This window comes from Corythoichthys intestinalis, chromosome 10, assembly GCF_030265065.1.
Source record: "Corythoichthys intestinalis isolate RoL2023-P3 chromosome 10, ASM3026506v1, whole genome shotgun sequence".
In the NCBI taxonomy this organism is placed as follows: Eukaryota; Metazoa; Chordata; class Actinopteri; order Syngnathiformes; family Syngnathidae; genus Corythoichthys; species Corythoichthys intestinalis.
The window spans coordinates 40,727,647-40,747,193 of record NC_080404.1 but is presented as its reverse complement, the minus strand read 5'-3'; the positions used below and the strand labels follow the sequence as shown (position 1 = coordinate 40,747,193).

At 37.8% G+C, this 19,547-nt stretch overlaps 2 protein-coding genes across 4 annotated transcripts in view; one reads left to right on the top strand and one right to left on the bottom strand.

Annotated features, from left to right (window-relative positions):
• Nucleotides 1-216: 216 nt before the first annotated feature.
• Nucleotides 217-16,948, bottom strand: zgc:110045 (uncharacterized protein LOC664755 homolog). 3 transcript variants are annotated; one of them, XM_057848509.1, is made up of 15 exons: nucleotides 16,888-16,948; nucleotides 16,377-16,711; nucleotides 15,200-15,233; nucleotides 12,069-12,177; nucleotides 11,960-11,983; nucleotides 11,849-11,881; nucleotides 11,646-11,762; nucleotides 11,434-11,565; nucleotides 10,911-11,039; nucleotides 8,202-8,291; nucleotides 7,445-7,483; nucleotides 6,965-7,040; nucleotides 4,318-4,370; nucleotides 1,662-1,831; nucleotides 217-1,366 (listed from the first exon to the last, which is right to left on the bottom strand). In XM_057848509.1, exons 4-15 carry the CDS (start codon nucleotides 12,144-12,146, stop codon nucleotides 1,006-1,008), a joined length of 1,302 nt encoding a protein of 433 aa, XP_057704492.1. In that variant the 5' UTR covers nucleotides 12,147-12,177; nucleotides 15,200-15,233; nucleotides 16,377-16,711; nucleotides 16,888-16,948; the 3' UTR covers nucleotides 217-1,005. The 3 variants fall into 3 exon arrangements, with proteins under 3 accessions (XP_057704492.1, XP_057704491.1, XP_057704494.1); XM_057848508.1 differs by having other exon boundaries at nucleotides 16,377-16,912; XM_057848511.1 differs by lacking the exons at nucleotides 217-1,366; nucleotides 6,965-7,040 and having other exon boundaries at nucleotides 1,671-1,831; nucleotides 16,377-16,904.
• mocos (molybdenum cofactor sulfurase) overlaps nucleotides 15,157-19,547 on the top strand; it is a 17,451-nt gene continuing 13,060 nt past the window's right edge. The window contains exon 1 of the mRNA XM_057848506.1: nucleotides 15,157-15,293. Coding sequence (XP_057704489.1) covers nucleotides 15,158-15,293 — 136 coding nt within the window. The 5' untranslated portion in view covers nucleotide 15,157. The remainder of the gene's footprint in view (nucleotides 15,294-19,547) is intronic.

The following is a 19,547-nucleotide window of genomic DNA, read 5'->3' as shown; positions in this document are numbered from 1 at the left end:
TAAACAACACAAAAACAGTTTTATTTCTCCATAGTTTCAACTGTATATACAGTACGTATTTGACATTGATCTGGACATTTAAACAGTATTAGTTAAATCCTAAAATGCCAATTTCACATGAATAAAAACTCAGTTACTAAAGAGAGTCATTTGCATTCAATACAGTAAAATAACACCATTCTGTATTCTCTGATAGATGAAAATCAAACAACCACGTGAAAGCCATAAAAAGTCACATTTATTCCAAATCCGTATCATAAACTTCAAGCATGACAACATTGAAATGTTTCAGTAATGCAAATAATTTATGGGGGAAAAAAGAAGATATAACAATAACTGTTGCATCAGTTTCTGACGTAAATGTTTAATCGGTTGTGATAGAGAATGGACAAAAACAAGCAGAAACAATAAATGAGTTGTTTGGACCAGGCCTGCTCAACGGGATTACTGTGCAGAGTGAAATCCACTAGAATCCAGTGTGGCTTTAGAATAATCCCATCAGAGCTGCAACAGTGCCACGCTACTACAGAACACCCAAGCCTGTTAGCCCTGATGAGAGCCTATAGTGAGGGAATGTAGAAATATGACAGAGAAATGAAACAATCCTTGTTAATTATACTAAACACAACCACTCCTATTGTACATAACCAAACCATTTTCCAGCCTGCTGCCTACAGAAATTAATTCTCTATCAAAAAGAGGTCTAGGTACAAAGTAAGTAAACATTGCATATTAAGAAACAAATCTCTTGGAGAAGTCTTCATATAAAGCTCTGTGACACGAAACCATAAGAAAATGTTTTTTTCTTAGCTTCAAAGCAAGCCTGAGTTTGCATATGCATATTATACAAATTATACTGAGTTAATTTGCACCTCTTCTCTAGGTAGGCTGTCCTGATTAATGGAAAGCAAGTGCTTTACTCGTAAACCCTGCATAATACTTGTGTCCACTGATGACACATTCGCCATCGTTTTGTAAACAGCTGTCCAAATAGGAATAGAGTACTCAATATGGAGCAAATTTTTGTCGCTCAGACTTTTTGACGCTAGAGGTTGGTATTTTTGCAGTGTAAGGGGCTAAACTCTGTGTTAGGCTGCTAGCGGCCGCTGGGTGGACAGCCAGAACGGGAAGCGTTTTCATGCCAAGCAGGCTGGAAACAGGGACGGCGTAGTGGGGATTTTGAATGGCCTGCAAGGTGGAGGGAGAGTGGACATTAATGTTGGTGGGGGCTGGGGTGGTGGCCGCCAGAACGGCTAGAGAGGTAGCAGCATTGGAGGCGGTAGAAGCAGACTGAGGGTAGCTCATGTTGAGGTCAACTGCGGTCGCAGCGGAAGCAGCCTGCATGGTGTATTTAGCCATCTCTAAGCTGCACGACGTGAGGTTAAGAGAAGACAATGGGACGTGAATGGACAAAAAGAGGGCAAGACAAAAAGAAGGGGAGAGAAAGGAGAAAACAAGAGTCAGAGTAGCAATGTGTTAAAAAGCAGAGACAATCTGGATTTTGTTTTTAATCATTCAACAGACTGAAGCAGTTAGCTGCAACAAATCCAACCACACCTTGACCACAATTATTCTGAAATCTCACAACCGCCCGGTTGGCTGTCATGTCAGAGTGCAGTCTGCTGCCCTGCTTTAAATGGCAGCTGTGTATTATGTCTTACCTGGCAGTGATGAGGTACTGGGCCACGCTAATGCTTGCCGGTGAGCCCGTGATTGTGACTTGGCGCATGGCTGAGCCATCAGTGGCACTGGCAATTTTGATGTGAGCTCCCGAGACCTGGCGAATTTCATTGATCTTGCTGCCTTGTCTTCCAATTATGCAGCCAATAAACTAGAAGAGCAGCAGATTGAGAAAATGTAAATAGCAAAGGAACTATCCCCTCTTTTTGCAGAAATATCACTAGGGGAGCAAGAAAATAAGAAAAAAGCACTTCAGTGAATTCTTAAGAGAACTGGATTCCCAGTTGTAAATTCAAGCAGCAAGAAGATGTTTTATCTCACGTTTACTGTAGGGCTGTCAAACGATTAAAATTTTTAATCGAGTTAATCACAGCTTAAAAATTAATTAATCGTAATTAATCGCAATTCAAACCATCTATAAAATAAGCCATATTTTTCTGTAAATAATTGTTGAAATGGAAAGATAAGACACAAGATGGATATACACATTCAACATACTGTACATAAATACTGTATTTGTTTATTATAACAATAACTCAACAAGATGGCATTAAAATTAACATTCTGTTAAAACGATCCATGTATAGAAAGACTTGTAGTTCTTCAAAGATAAATGTTAGTACACGTTATATAAATTTTATATTAAAACCCCTCAATGTTTTCATTTTAATAAAATATGTAAAATTTTCAATCAAAAAAATAAACTAGTAGCTCGCCATTGTTGATGTCAATAATTACACAATGCTCATTGTGCTGAAACTCATAAAATCAGTCGCACCCAAGCGCCAGCAGAGGGCGACAAAACACCAAAAAACACAAGTAACAAGTGGACATGACACTGTGCTGTCATTTTACTCTGTTTGAGCGGGGCAAGTGCGTTAATTGCGTCAAATATTTCAACGTGATTAATTTAAAAAATTAATTACCGCCCGTTACCGCGATAATTTTGACAGCCCTAGTTTATTGATAATGAAAAATTTGAGAGATTTTGCCAAAACAACGTTAAGCGATAGCCTGAGACATTTGATAATTGGACCAAATTATCTTTCACTCTTTCAGTGCCATTGTAAACATCCAAACCAAGGGCGTAGGTTTGGTCTCAACATTGGTAGGGACGATATAACTGCATAACCTGCATGTAAATCTTTTGCTGGGGACAGGACCAAACAGATTGGGTGAACACGGATCAGGGCTACAATTTTCTCAAATGGGGACAGGACCAAACAGATTCGGTGAACACGGATCAGGGCTACAATTCTCTCAAATAGGTACTGTACCTAATTAATTGATAGGCTAAATGATCAATTCAAAATAAATCTGTATTGACTCATACCAACTTTCATCTGTCTTGGTTCATGTGGTATACCGTTCAATTCAAACCTTTGTTTTCAAAAACTACAAAAGAAACATTTTGAAAACTTCCAGAATAAAAGTCTGCATTTAACTTGACCTATACATTTAACTACATGTTAGCCTACATTGTGCTTCACAAGAGTAATACTGTTCATTGCTTTAATTGGTTGTCTCTTTCATCATCTTTTCTTTTATTTTCATCTATGAAGTGCATCAGTGGGTTGAGCAATGATGGAAAATATCTAAATTGGGATTAATACATTTTTTTTTTTTTTACTTCAATTATGATTGATGTATGATTATCTGAAAAATCTGCACATAAAAATATTTTTAATGTGGAAAATGCTCACAGTTTTCTGGTTTTGTAGTTTTCAGCAGAGTTCACTACATTTCTCACAGTTTAATTAACGTTCACAGTAGAAAAATCATTCAGGAGGACTGTTCTCTCTAAGCAGCTTCCTACTCGAGTTTTGCAGGTTCACACAGTTAAATGTTAAGCTAACTCTGCTGCAGGTCGAACTTTCAGTAGCAAAATTAGTCTTGTGTTCCTCACCTCGACAACCTTGACGTCTTTTTACGTTACTTACAGTGGCTGCTGCTGGCCTAAAAAAACAACAACTTCTAATCGTTGTCATGTAATTCTTTCGGGGCTAAGGGGCTGTGTGAGTGTGCGTGTGTGTAATCAGCCAATCAAACATGCGTTTGAGGAAAAAAATGGACCAGCACATTCAGCAAGTGAAAAGGGTTAAATGTAAGTCTGAACATAATGAAAATATTTCATTTAATAACGGTAGGGTCATTTCTATCCTTACAACATATGGAAAGACAATCTAAATTACCTATTTAACTGAAGTAATTATATAATGTAAATAAGGTTGCTTAAAAAATGGTGGGGACAATTTGAGCGTCCTGAAAAGTTGGTAGTGTCATGTCGCTACCATCCCTATGCAAACCTTCACCCTTGATCCAAAACCATTTGGCTCTTTTCATTCTTCCTAATTCGTTCACCTGCTTCCAACCCTCCCGGTTCAAATTGATTGGACGTCTATCGCCGTCAATGGCAGCCAATGAATTAAACATACAAATTAGCAGTAACATTACACAAGAAAGTATGAGAATATAATTGAATGAAATCAATAGAGGATACGGGTCTTGCATCAAATTAATGGTGCCTATGCATTACTAGTCAAAGCTTGCCTCCAAAACAGTGTTAATGAAGTCGCAGCATTCAGATTATTGAGGTGGATTTTTGCACTGGCACAACACAAACAATGAGACACTCACATCATTAGGTATTGCCAGCTCCTGTGAACTTGTGGGGGCAGACGCATCCAATCCTGTAAAGTAGGACACAAAACGCTAACAACTGCATGGCACTAATGGCTTCCACTATTATCATACAAGTTGACCCACTTTTTGTAGTTGTTACTTTTGATGACGTGGGTATAGCAAAAAGAACATTTCTAGGCACGCCATATTAACTATACATTACATACTGTACACATTCAAAACACATTCTAGCCACAGACTCCACACTGCTACAATTCTAATGTTTGTACAGTGGTATGAAAAAGTATCTAAACCTTTTGGAGTTTCTCACATTCCTGCATAAAATCACCATCAAATGTGATCTGTTCTTTGTCAAAATCACACAGATCAAAATACAGTGTCTGCTTTAACTAAAACCACCCAAACATTCAAAGGTTTTCATATTTTAATGAGGATAGCATGCAAAAATGACATAAGGGGGAAAAATAAGTAAATGAACCCTCTGCCTAAGGAGACTGAAAGAGCGATGGAAACCAGATTTTACCAAACATTTTAAGTCAGGTGTGTGCCGAATCACTGATGAGTTGTTTAAAGCTGCTCTGCCCACTTTAAAACACACACCTGATAACAAATGTATTGATGAGAAGCATTGTCTGAAGTGCATCATGGCTTGGTCAAAATTGTTGTCTGAAGACCTTCCATCAAGGATTGTTGATTTGTATAAAGCTGGGAAAGGATACAAAACCATCTCTAAAAGTCTGGATGTTCATCAATCGACACTCAGAGAAGTTGTCTACAAATGAAGAGAGTTTGGTACTGTTGCTTCTCTCCCAAGGAGTGGCGGTCCACCGAAGATGACGCCAAGAGTTCAGCACAGAATACTCAGAGAGGTAAAAAAGAAGCCTAGAGTGTCTTACAGAAATCACTGCCACAGTCCAACATCTCTGTGCACACATCATCTATATGTAAAACTATGGCCAAAAATGGTGCTCATGAGCGGACTACACGGAGGAAGGCACTTCTGTCTATAAAAAACATTGTTGCTCGTTTAATGTTCGCAAAAAGGCACTTGGACACTCCACAGAAGTTTTGGCAAAATATTTTGAGGACTGATGAAATCAAAATTGAATTGTTTGGGAGTAACACACAGCGACATGTGTGAAGGAAAAATGGAACAGGTCACCAACATCAACACCTCATACCCACCTTGAAGCATGGGGGAGGGAGCATCATGATTTGGGGCTGTTTTGCTGCTTCAGGGCCTGGATAAGTCAATCATTAATGGAACAATGAATTCAAAAGTTTATCAGGATGTTTTGCAGGAAAACCTGAGGCCGTCTGTCAGACAGACAGTTGAAGCTAAAAAGAGGATGGACGCTACAACAACACAATGATCCAAAACACAGAAGTAAATCAATTTCAGAATGGTTTCAGAAGAACAAAATACTCGTTCTGGAGTGGCCAAGTCAAAGTCCAGACTTGAACCCCATTGAAATGCTTTGGCATGACCTAAAGATAGCGATTCATGCCAGACATCCCAGGAATCTGACTGAGCTACGACTGTAGAGAAGAATGGGCCAAGATTAGTCCTGATCGATGTGCCAGACTGATCTGGAGTTACAGGAAGTGTCTGGTTGAAGTTATTGCTGACAAGGGGGGGGCACAAAATATTAAATGTGATGGTTCACTTTCTTATATTTCCCCTTCTGTCATTGTTTGATTCATTAAAATATGAAAACCTATAAATATTAGGGTTGTTTTAGTTAAAGCAGACACTGTTTTTACATCTGTGTGATTTTGACAAAGATCAGATCATCATATCACATTTGATGGGGATTTTATGCAGAAATGTGAGAAATTCCAAAAGGTTCAGATACTTTTTCATACCACTGTATGTATACTGTGTGACTTATTTTACATCAGTCCTCCCTATGTGGTGTTGTTCAGTTAGTTGTAGCAGATTGCATGAAAATGTGCGTTGATAATGTCAAGGATAGTCTGGGCCAAGTTAATGTTAGATTTCTGGGGAGATGTTGCTGGATGGGAGGGATGGGGTTAGACAGTGAAAATTGGGCAAATGGATTGGCACTTTCAGAGGATTCAGGAAATAGTGATAAAATATGCAATATTCACAAAGTTGTAAATATTACTGTCATTTTCACATTTCCCTTTTTGATAACTTGTTTAAACTGTATGACAAATGTATTTTGATATGCTTCATTGAATGTGTAAATTTTTCACTTGTTGGGCAGACATCTTACCAAGACGTGTGGAACGAATCTATCATTTTACATTTGTGGGAAGAATATTAAGATTAATGACCTTGGACCTCCTAATGTTTCCTTTTGAATAGTGGAAACAATTAAAACTGCAAAAGAAAGGCCAACTCCCAAATACACCTTTGGATTTTCCCAGTACTTTAGTTAATACTATAGACACACTAATCCACTTTGTGGGTTTCATATTTTGTTTGTATCTCCACTTATGCTTAGTAAGATGGGGCCAAGAATAATTGACCTGACAGAGAGAATGACCTCTGATAGACTAGAGGCATCCCTGATAAGCTACTCTCTGATGTGACAGGGCTGTTTCATGTTGTGATTGGAAGAGGAGTGACGACAGAGGGATAGATGGTATTCCCCGGGGAGCCGTGGGTACGTACCAGGGAAGGTAGGGTTGCTCTGCCCAAGGGAAGGGAGGGGAATATGCTGCATAGCCAACTGGTGAAGCTTGGTCAACTGCAGGGTAGGAAGGAAGTTAGAGCTAACCAATCAAACTGGATTATTTCAGAGGAGTTGACAACTACATTACAAAGACAATCTGAAGTTTCACAAACATCACAGATGTTGTCAGTGACAAGATTCATTTCCTTCAGAAAGCATGCTGGATTCTCATAGAAGTAGTCTGAAAATACAGTTACATCTCTGCCTATAAAACTACAACTTCATCATGAAAGGACTAACTATAAACTTTGATTTCCATCAGAACATGCTGCTAATTCATGTTAGTGTTAGTAATGTTGACAAAAAGACAAATTTAATTGATGCTGAGATGGGTTAAGAGAGGGCTTCGTTGGGATTGGTAGGAATGGGCAGAGTTGGACAGAAATGGGAAGAGTCAGTCTTTAAATGAACACACTTACATCTTGAGCAAAAGCATATTGCCCTGGCAGTGCAAATGCCTGGATGGAATAAGAGAAGAGGTGTGATGATGCCGTCATTTGACATATAAATTCTCATATGAGCATAAAGAGTAAACTCAGGAATTGAGTGCTTCACTGAAAATCCATTCCCTCACTTTTTCCACAGTCAATCGCTGTAATGGGTTTAATGGAATTTCATCTAAATGTCATCGGATGTTTTTACCCCATTTTGACCATGCCAGAAATTCAATAACAGATGTCTGATAAATCAGGGCAGTCTGTGCCAAATTCAGGGAAGTGGCAAGCCAGTTAATGGAAAACATCGTATTATGTCAATATATCGTCACACAGCAGGGTCTTCGTGATGTAAATGGATATCAGTTATATCTCCCATTGGCTACGCTGTTGAATGTATGTTATTACCTTATGTTAATGCTTATGTGTATATTATATAAAGGTGCTATTGCTGTTAAATCACTCTTTATTTTTATAGTGTCATAATAACCACTCAACCCCAGAGACCCCTTTAAACAACCTATAATAAACTTCATTTGAGACCAAAAAAAGGGGTCCAGAACAGTTTTTTATGAGGTCAACAGAGTATGGTATAAATCTGAATGACTCACATAATGATGGAAAACAATATCAAGGTAACTGTTTGTTATTATAAATGTGTTTGATGAAACCCTGTACACCTAAAAAAGTGATTCATTTGTTTTTGCAAAACGGCAAAGGTTACTTATAGATGGTAACTTACTTGTGCAGAGTGCTGTTGTGCTAATACTGCATGGGCTCCAGCAGGTATAACCTTTGGACGGTAGGGAATAGTTGCTCCTTTTGGAGGGGACTAGCGACAAAGTCAGGGAAATCAAAGAAACAGAACATTTCAGAAATAGAACTCTAACTGCTAGATTTTACATCACTTATATCCCTTGCTGAATCTTTTAATAGCCGGCTAATCATTTGAGAAGGTTACATGGACCTTGCATGACACAGTTGAAATAAACTCTTAATTTACAAGACTTTTGATTTTTTAAAAGCATGAGGGTAATTGTGCCCTTGCCGTGGGGTTAGTAAGTGAGATAAATTAATTATCTCAACCCCCTTACTCATAAAATACAAATTATGCGGTGACACGTAGTAAAAAAGGTATTGTGAAAATGCTTCATGATATTATGTGATAATAGCCAAGCTAATTGGTAGCTGCTTCATGAATGCAAAGGTGTATTTATTTAAAGCTTATGAGGTAGCTGATTAATTCAGAATTTTTACTGAAAACATCACTTGAAAAATAATGGCTTCATGTTTGAAAAGTTGTCATCATCAGGGGAAATGAACACACAGTAAAATATAAATTTATTACTATCACTATCGGTACATAGATTACATATCGTATGAGTACCACCAGTGGTACGCGGGCTCTGTCTAGTGGTGCGCGAAATTACGTAAATGCTCAACAGTGCGTTTATCAAGTACCGTACTATTCTGTTGTTTTTACCTTAAACTGCAAAAGATTCACAGTGAATGTTTTAGATTGTTTTCGCTTGTAAAATTTATAACTTTTTTGTGTAATGCTTAAGGGGATACACAGATAGAAAGACTTGTAGTTCTTAAACGATGAACATTATTATGAGTTCAAATAATTTGATATTAAAACCCCTCTTGATGTTTTCGTTTTTATACAATTTGTAAAATGAGTTTAAGTAGTAGTTCGCCATTGTTGTTGACGTCGCAGGGCGGTGACATCACATGGTTACGCTTCTGACTTTAGCAACATAAACATGTCATCTGTTCAACCCTTTCAAATTTGAACCCGAGAGGAACATTAATGAGCATGACAACTCTGTCGATATTTCACAAACGAGCAGCAAAAGGAAAATGAACAGGAAGGATGGGATGAGTCGAGACGAGAGAAGGGGAAAAAAACTGTGTTCTGCCAAAATGTGCTACACCAGGAAAATGTACCGCAAGAGGAGAATTTGACACCCAAACGTGCGCTTTCAGCTTGTTTGTCTATATGCATACGACAGAACATACTAAAGATGCCTTAAGAAAAGACTTCAACGTAGTAATATTAAATAAAAGTGGTTTAAATATGGTACCTGACTAATGTGGTCAACAGATCAACAATCTGCTTTAAAGCTACCACAAGAAAACACAATGCTTAAAAGTATGAGAGGGAAACATATGCAACAAGTATTTTAAGGCAATGAAAAGGCAATAAAAGGCTCAAAAAACACAAATAGAAAGTACTCGCCGCTTTTAACTGATGTGCGCGTGTGTTGGACGACTCGCCGCGTAAAAAGAATTGCAGTAACCCCGCAGTGTTCGTCTAGTGACAGTGAGAAACAACGTCATCACTCGGAGCGTCCATTCCACACATAAAACCATGGCGCCCTCTAGGTCAAAACATATACTAAATATTATAGATTTTTAAATCAATGGCAATATTTTACACCCAGAAGTGCACTTTCAGCTTGTTTTGTCTATATGCATACGGACAGAACATACTAAAGTTGCCTTAAGAAAATACTTCAACATAGTAATATCAAATAAAAGTGGTTTAAATATGCTACCAGACTAATGTGGTCAACAGATGAAAAATCTGCTTTAAAGCTTCCACAAGAAAACACAATGCTTAAAAGTATGAGAGGGAAACACATGCAAGAAGTATTTTGAGGCACTGAAACGGTAATAAAAGGCTCTATAAAAACACAAATAGAAAGCACTCGCCGCTTTTAACTGATGTGCGCGTGTGTTGGACGACTCGCCGCGTAAAAAAATGCATTAAGAATTGCAGTAACCCCGCAGTGTTCGTCTAGTGACAGTGACAAACCACGTCATCACCCCGAGCGTCCATTTAGCGCATAAAACCATGGCGCCCTCTGTAGGTCAAAACATGTACTAAATATTATAGATTTTTAAATCAATGGCAATATTTTATGTGTTTCTAATAACCTATTTTAGTGAAAGAGAACAATTGTGGCTTATTAGAGCCTATAAGTATTTAAGTCATAGGTTCCCTATAACAACATTGCCATTTTTTCCCAAAATTGATTGAAAAAAATAAGTAAAACATCCTTTTTTTCTAAATACTAAGAATTTTAACTCACTGATTGCCATTGACGGTGCTAGACGTTAAATCCATTTTGAATACAAAGTTTGGCAGCAATCATTCGCTGTCAGCCTCTCCCAATAGATTGGAATGGATGGATTGGAGGTCTAGCGTCGTCAATGATGGCCCTGATGGTGGTACTTGAAGAGCCAAGTATTCTTTAAGGTGTTTGAGAACCACTGGCATAATGATAGGGATACTGCTGGTGATTGCGTAGGTCATTGTTAATAACATACAGTTCAGTTCAACTAAGCAAAATTAAAAGTTTTTTTCCACGGCACAGAACAAATCAATTTAACATGGACTTGTGCCTAAACTAATGATCATGAAGAGCTGTTTGACAGTACTTACCTCCAGCATAATGGAGCAGATGTGTCTTACACACTGAGTGATAGCCTGTGGAGTGCCAGAGATTGTGACAGCTCTCTCGGTGGAATCCGGCAGCATGTCTCCAGCCACCTGAACTTGGGCGCCTGTGGTCTTGATAGCCCCAGACAACACAGCAAAATGGCTATTTATTGCCAGAAAGAGCACTCCATCACCCAAAATTGAAATGCAGTCTCAAGCACCTGCAGCTTTAAACTGATAAAATTCAGACAGGCAAAAAACAGCTGCAAGCCAAATAGAAATAACATATGCATGTGAATAACCTCTGGTTAAAATGCATAGTTCTGTACGAGCTTAGTGCCTCAGATATTCATGTGGAGATAATTGTACGGGATGTATGGAAAGGAAACTAATGGAGGCTTGACTGAAGTGTTTGATATTTGTCGACACATGATGCCTTAACATCAGGTAAGAGGTAGTCTCTTCTCATTTGTATGCAGACAAACAACTTCCTTATAGAAAATTGAAGAAAGACAAGACCTCCTACCTCTCGGATCTCTTTGATCTTAGATCCTCCTTTTCCAATTAACGAGCCACACTGGCTCCCTGGGAAAACCAAGCGAAGTGTCACAGGCGGATTGCTTGTCACATTGCTGTTTGTCATTGCCGCCGTTATATCCTGAGGGAAAGATCAACAATGTATTGTTGATGTTAGCTCAAACTTTAATCTGTAAATATAGGGATGTTGGCAATTCTGACCTCTTCAAACTTTTGTGCAATCATGGAGAAAGCTCTGAAGATTCCATCTGTAGGCCCTGTTATGGTTACAATCCTCTCGGGAGATGATCCTTCTGATATGTTGATGCGAGCGCCACTCTGGGAAAATAAAAATATCCAATCTAATTCATATGCTGTTCCAAACCTGTGAGAACACGCCAAGTTACACTCTGTTTTCATCTTACCTCCTCTCTCATTTTCTTCACCGTTTCCCCTTTCTGGAACAAAACATACACGTATTACTTGTAGTGCAAGTGTGAGTCAGACAATGGGGATTGATTTTAAAATTAATTTACCTTTCCAATTATGCTGCCAACTTCCTGCAATGAATAGAAATCTTAAATAACGGCAAAAACATGGAATAATATAATGAATGATTTCCTCTACTACACATTAGTCAATTACCTTTCCGTGCATCAGCAACCTCAGTGTCAGTGTAACATTCAGGCTCCCGTCTGAGGCCATTTCTTCCCTCTCAGACATGCTCTGTTTTCACAACTTTTATCTAAATACTCTGTAAACAAATTAAATCAGTTTAGACAAGTGATATATTCCAGGTGTTTAATTACATCTATAAAATGGATGGATGATGCAGAAATTGTGGACATCACTTCCTGCTAAACTTTCAGTCTGCCACTTTTACGTCTTCGGAGAAAGCCTTGAGACAAAAAAAAAATCTCCTAAAATGAATGTAATTATGTAAACGCAAACACTTTCGTAACAAAATCCTCGGCTGCATTATCCTAGTATGAATCTCAAGCAGAAATAAAAACTGATTAATATCTGTGAAGATGTTCAGAAGCTCATCAGGGGATTGAGTGTGGACCAGTGAGGTTTTTCTCCTGATCATGTAGTTGTGAGTGCAGGGAAGATAAGCCTATCACGAGGTGCAATCTTCACATGGGACCGAGTCTTTGGTTCCGGCTTAACACAAGATGTGTGACTCTCTTGGATATGATAAGACACAAAGGATGCTACTGTGGAAGCCGACAATCAAGTGATATGTGTGTGATGGTCTCCAATGTACTGACACACAATTTCAGCTCAGAAGACACTGAATCCAATCTTTGTTGTCTATGCAGAACAAATGAAGATCGTGTGGAGCCATTTTATTTCGGACGAGTCTTCTTAGCACACAGTGAGACAGAGGACTTTTTTTCACCCAACAAATGGATTAAGTTATTTTGGTACCAGGATAGTTTTACCATTAACTGGTCTCGGAATTTTCTAATCTCTCCTTCAGTTCCAGTGGAACTTTTTGTGCAAAATGTATCTCCTTGGTAGCAGTACTTCAACAAGCAGGAATTTAGTATATGGCGGAAAACACTCGGGTGATTTGAAGTTCCGCTCTGAGACCCCCAATTTGGCCAAATTTCAAAATTGTCCGATATGCATGTGTGATACATCATTTGAAAGCTTAAAATCTCAATTTTCTGGGGGAAGAAAACATCTGAACAGGTGGGCATTTAAAAAAAAAGAAATAATTTTTTTTAAATAGCAAAACCCTATCTGGAGGTGAGAGCAGGCGAGAGCAGAATTACAGACGCCATGACTTTAACGAGATATTATCGCGCACTTACCTTGTTTGGATCCAAAAACTCCATGTAGCATGTATCACTGAGTGTCAAGACACAGCTGGATTTTTGGGGGATTTTACGGGTGCAACATGGTAAAATAACAAGGGTCGAGATGCAGAAATCGCAGACGTCAAGGAGTGGTCTAGATTTTCTTTTTCATATATTTACCCTTTTAAACATTTTTTTTTTTCTTTGTTTGGATCGATTATTTATCATCTAACATATTGGCGAAAATGTGACAGTAACAAAAAATACAATTAAGCGATAGTTATAAAGCAGATATCCGTGACTTTTTTACAGACACCATTTTTTTCATTGTCACATAATTTGTTTAAAAGTTTAAAATATGCGAGTGAATAATTTTTTAAAGTCTTTTTTTTTTTAAACGAAATATTAGACATTAATTAATGATTCTAAGCTAAAAATGAATGAAATGAAGTATAAATAGGGTTGTTCTGATCATGTTTTTTTGCTCCCGATCCGATCCCGATCGTTTTAGTGTGAGTATCTGCCGATCCCGATTTTTCCCGATCCGATTGCTTTTTTTTTGCTCCCGATTCAATTCCAATCATTCCCGATCATATACATTTTGGCAATGCATTAAGAAAAAAATGAATAAAACTCGGACGAATATATACATTCAACATACAGTACATAAGTACTGTATTTGTTTGGAATGACAATAAATCCTCAAGATGGCATTGACATTATTAACATTCTGTGAGAGGGATCCACGGATAGAAAGACTTGTGACTTTGTATATTGTGACTAAATATTGCCATCTAGTGTATTTGTTGAGCTTTCAGTAAATGATACTGTAGCCATGCCCAAATGCATGATGGGAAGTGCAACCATGACTGTGCGTAGTGCTACCAATTGATATATCTTCTCTGCGTCGGGAACTTACATAGGGTGTTAAGAAAAAGATCAATTACTACTTTGCTTCCCCACATTGCTTCCCACGATATTTCTAATCGCAGGGAGAGGGATTGTAAGGTTTTAGCCAATTAAAAAAAGGCTCCAAAGGCTGCCAATATTCACGCTACTCATTTTACGCTGCCTTTTAGCTCTTTGTATAGGTAAAACGGCACCATTACAGATTGAGCACGACAATGCGTGAGTGGGTCGTGCAGCACATGCATTAATTGCGTTAAATTAACGTGATACATTTTTTAAAAAATTAATTTCCACCATTATTGGGATACATTTGATTACCCTACCTTAAGCCTAAACTAAAGACTCTGGATGAGTGTAACATATTATGTCTGTAACGTTAAATACAATTAGAAAACAATTTAATGAAAACATATATATATATATATATACAGTATATTTAAAAAAGGCATGTCCGATATTTTTTTGCCGATTCCGATACTTTGAAAATGACGTGATCGGACCTGATCGGTCGGCATCATCTCTAATAAATTAATTACCTTCGTTTTATGGCTGGGTTGAAAGAAAAGCGGTTGCGCGACGTCTGTAAACTGGGGTTTCCAGGGTAACACGGACAAATTAAAAATAGTTCGGGGGCTTAATGAGCCATGAATCTGCTATGGCAGCATATAGACATATTGTTTTATCAAACACAACAGTTGTTTTGGCACAACATACAGCAGTTTCTTTTAAAGAACAGTGCAAGAGCAGAAACTGCTTTTTCAGTCTCGTCTGTGTTTTCCGCCATATACATTTAAGTGCAATATTTGTGAGGCAGAGCATCCTGTTGCGTGAACCCTCATTTAAATTTTGCTGTCTCAAGCAAATGTAGCATAGATTAATTCCTTAATACCTCTGAGAGGTAAAAAGAGGAAGCGGGAAGGGCAACATGCCATTGGTGCATGCCCATGAGCTGTTATTTGTTAATCCAGATTCATCTGATCCTACCGCAGGATTTTGTATACACAATTACATTTGTAATACATGACCATTGACCTGCCTGTAGATCCTTGTTTGGATACTTACAATGACTGCAAAACTGTTTCCTGCCATTCCAAACCTGAATGGAAACAAAAAAAGAGAGGTGTTTATCTTAACGTAAAGAAAAGTTTATATTTGGGTGAGTATTTCAGTCAAAGGACTCTACCTTTGCTTGTTTACTTTCAAAGTCAACATGTTAGCAGATTCATTCATGTGATATAATGCTGTCTGAAAACTTTCATTCATCTCTTAAAGGAAATTTCAAATCTAGAACTACTTCAAGCATCAAAATCGGTGCAGGAATGAATAGGAAGCGTTTATTGTATTACAGTGCTGATTGCATTGCTGTTTTGGTTTATATCACGTCATGTACTCTTTAAAGTGCTTTCGTACACTTGTGAGAGCCCTGTATAAATCAACTATACCTAATCTTGGTGCTATATCATAATCAAACAAAATGATGGTTTGATAATGAATCATTGTGGGGTTTTTAAGTAATCTGCATGCTAATCCAATTAATACCTTTGAGGTTGTTTTGCTGCAAACAATGAAGCTTTTTTCCTTCTTTCTATATTACTATAACTTTACAGTGACAGCATCAAATAAACAGCAACATCTCTTTTCTAATCCTATAGGCCAGGATTTGTTTAGTTAATGCTAAGACCCTTTTGACCTATTTCTGTCACCTCTAGTATGTCAGCACCTACTCAAGACTTCCGAACAAAACACTGGTACACAATGGCAGCTACAGAGTATAACATCATAATAAACACAAAACAACCACTTTAACATTTAGGCAAGTGAAAACCTAAATGAATTGCTTGTGATTGCTTAAAAAGGTAATGAGGATGTAATTTTAATCTTCATTTTCATTGTATTAAATAAAGATCTTTTTGGTGCAACATGTAAAAAAAAATCTTACCACAAGTAGATGTTCTAATAACGTATGGAGATGTATTCAACTGGTTTATAAAGGCATTGGTGAAATTCAGTTGAAGTAACAAAACCAAAGACAAACAACCAGTTTAAACCAATTCAGCCCGCTAATGGAAATCAGGAGTTGCATATAAGTATAAAGATGCTCATTCTTTCATTGCTAACGTTACAGTTGTCTTCAACTCTCCTGGCTGTCTAAAGAAGACGGTGAACACCCAACCTCTTCTAATTGCAATGTCTGGATAGAGGCCTTATGCAAAAAGGAAAATTAGAAAAATGTACTGACCTTAATTGCTCACCACTGACTTCTCTCCTTTATATCAAGCAGCTCCAAACGGAATAACCTCTTAGTTTGTTGTCCGCGTTCAATGTTTACTTCCTTTGTTGTCAGTTATCCGAAGAGAGGACAGATGGCTCTCTGTGCCCTTAGACCGGCTGGAGCGGAGGCTGGCTTTGCTATTAGTCTCTCAGCTTAGCCCAAGATAAGCCCCTACACAGGGCAAGTGAACCCACATCTCTTGCCTAATTCTCCCTGTCCCTGCCACCAAAGAGGCGTTCCTCCACACGAAGATCCACAGGCTGAGGCCTAAGGGCAGGGCAAAGGGTTTCTTCTACTGGCCACTGTCCAGCCAAAGATAGCGTTGGTTGCAGTTAGGACCACCACAAAAAAAGTGTAAGCATTTTAATTATTATTATTTTTTTTTTAATATTTATAAAATAGTGCTACCAAAAAACCAACAACAACAGGGATACACACAGATACAATTGCTGCTTTGGAATAAATATTCAAGGATTACCATAAAATCTTGTAGGAAATTGGTTCGTTGTACTTGGTGCTCGACTAATTGAAGGCTTGAAAGGACAATGTAGTGTTGAAGGTATTTAGTGATGTTAAGCACAATGTCCTCGTGGGGCGCTTCCCCCCGCTCTCTTCCTTGCCCTCCCCCACACCAAGCCCTTCTGCCCTGGAAATGAGGCCATACTAGATACAATACAGCCCTTCTGCACAAAAAATGTATTCAGCTGAGCTTCAAAATTGTGAGGGAAGTGAATCAGTGGAGCATAAGTGGCATATTTAATTACTATTCACTGTGTTGCACGGAAACAATGATAGCTGCTGTGAGCCTCATAGCTGTCTTTTCGACATCTGAGCACTTCTCAGTTAACAGTTCAATACTACTCCCCAGTAGTTCTTCTGTGAAGAAAACCGTTTAATTTAGTTATGAGAAGAAAGGCGTGTGTGAGGCTGCTGTCTTGTTAAGTGACTTAATCTAAAAAAAAAAAGGTCAATAAAAGTTCATTCTTTAATTCCATAACGATTCATATCGCTATCATTTGAAGATGATGAAACATTTCAATTCCAAATAACTCGTGACTAATCCCACCTCATGTGTTGATGGTTCTATTGAGTTTGGGATTATTTGTAATAAGATTACTGCGGAGGGATTACTTAAAATGTGTTGGTATAGCTAGTTCCAATTAGATATAAAGACCTATGCTACATACCCTAAACAAATGCTAACTCACCTCACTCAGTTGAGGTAAAAATAATAATAATAATAATATATATTTTGTAAATTTTATTTTAGGAGTGTCAACCGTTGCATTTACCATTATTTCGCGATAATCAACTTTACATTTGTTTATTTTAATTTTTGTTCAAGCTCAAAATATCCTCTTTGATATACATAGCAGTACATACAGTGTTTTTCCTATTTTCACTCTTTACAGCAACCGAGGTGTGTCAGAAATGTGCACTGTATTTCATATCCAAACGAGAGGAGCCACCTGAGAGAGCAGACTCCGGCCTAAGCAGCCAAATTCAAAGCAGTGACATATTTGGTAGAGTTGGCACTCCCTTCCCCTCGTGCACCAAATGGCATAACTCTTTCTCATCTCATCATATCACCTGCCGTGGAAAGTTGAGTTAAATAGGCTAATCCGCTATCAAGTTATTGCAAAATTCCTTTTCTGACCTCTCTGACCTAATTCCCTCCAAATTTAATCAACTCTTCCATGTCATATTACAAACATCTTGCAAGGTTGATAATAATGATTATCCTCATTCTTGAGTTATATCTTGTACATGACCATCCAGACATACCTAACCGAATACATAACCACAGCCTTCCATAAATTTCACCGATTGGTGGACGTAAATATAACTACATTTTTTTCATTTTAGGTATCCCTGCTGGATTCTATCATTTGTTTCCCAGTCTTCTCTGCCATACCTTAATGTTCTCTTGGAAGACTTTTTCCAGGCTCCCCTACAATGTAATAAAAATCCCGTATGTTTTACGGAAAAAACCTGGCAGCTGTGGTTGCCAGAGAAATTCCGTAAAAAATACAGTTGAATTGTTAATACCATTACAGGAAAATCTGTATATTTTACAGTTAAAATCTGTAAAAAATAAATAAATAAATAAATAAAAAATCAAAAAACACTTTTAACCAGTATATCCAACAGCTATTTGCTGCAAAATCAGCATGAACGTGCGGCTTTTAAAACAAAATTGATAAATAAATAAATTAAATTAAATTAAAAAAAAAAAAAAGATATTTGCTCAGTTTCAAAATATCATTGCTTTGCTAAATTTATGTATCAAGCGATGTGTTGGAGAATATCACACAATTTTACTTCATTCATACTGCGCTGTGCTTTCCACACTGTTCGACCCCAAGGATTGCCGCACTTGAATGAGACGGAGCACATCATATAACATGGACAGCCACCACTCACAGTCGTGGTTGCCTCAACTTCCCATCATGCATTTCTGTCATAGAATATATATATATATATATATATATATATATATATATATATATATATATATATATATATATACAGTGCCTTGCAAAAGTATTTGGCCCCCTTGAATCTTGCAACCTTTCGCCACATTTCAGGCTTCAAACATAAAGATATGAAATTTAATTTTTTTGTCAAGAATCAACAACAAGTGGGACACAATCGTGAAGTGGAACAACATTTATTAGATAATTTAAACTTTTTTAACAAATAAAAAACTGAAAAGTGGGGCGTGCAATATTATTCGGCCCCTTTACTTTCAGTGCAGCAAACTCACTCCAGAAGTTCAGTGAGGATCTCTGAATGATCCAATGTTGTCCTAAATGACCGATGATGATAAATAGAATCCACCTGTGTGTAATCAAGTCTCCGTATAAATGCACCTGCTCTGTGATAGTCTCAGGGTTCTGTTTAAAGTGCAGAGAGCATTATGAAAACCAAGGAACACACCAGGCAGGTCCGAGATACTGTTGTGGAGAAGTTTAAAGCCGGATTTGGATACAAAAAGATTTCCCAAGCTTTAAACATCTCAAGGAGCACTGTGCAAGCCATCATATTGAAATGGAAGGAGCATCAGACCACTGCAAATCTACCAAGACCCGGCCGTCCTTCCAAACTTTCTTCTCAAACAAGGAGAAAACTGATCAG

Bases quoted from the DNA above. Each gene is read 5' to 3' on its own strand.
- zgc:110045 (XM_057848509.1), bottom strand. From the start codon at position 12,146: ATGTCTGAGAGGGAAGAAATGGCCTCAGACGGGAGCCTGAATGTTACA. The intron at 11,882-11,959 runs GTAAATTAATTT...GTTTTGTTCCAG, and splicing joins TTGGCAGCATAATTGGAAAG to AAAGGGGAAACGGTGAAGAA. The intron at 7,484-8,201 runs GTAAGTTACCAT...TATTCCATCCAG, and splicing joins CACAACAGCACTCTGCACAA to GCATTTGCACTGCCAGGGCA.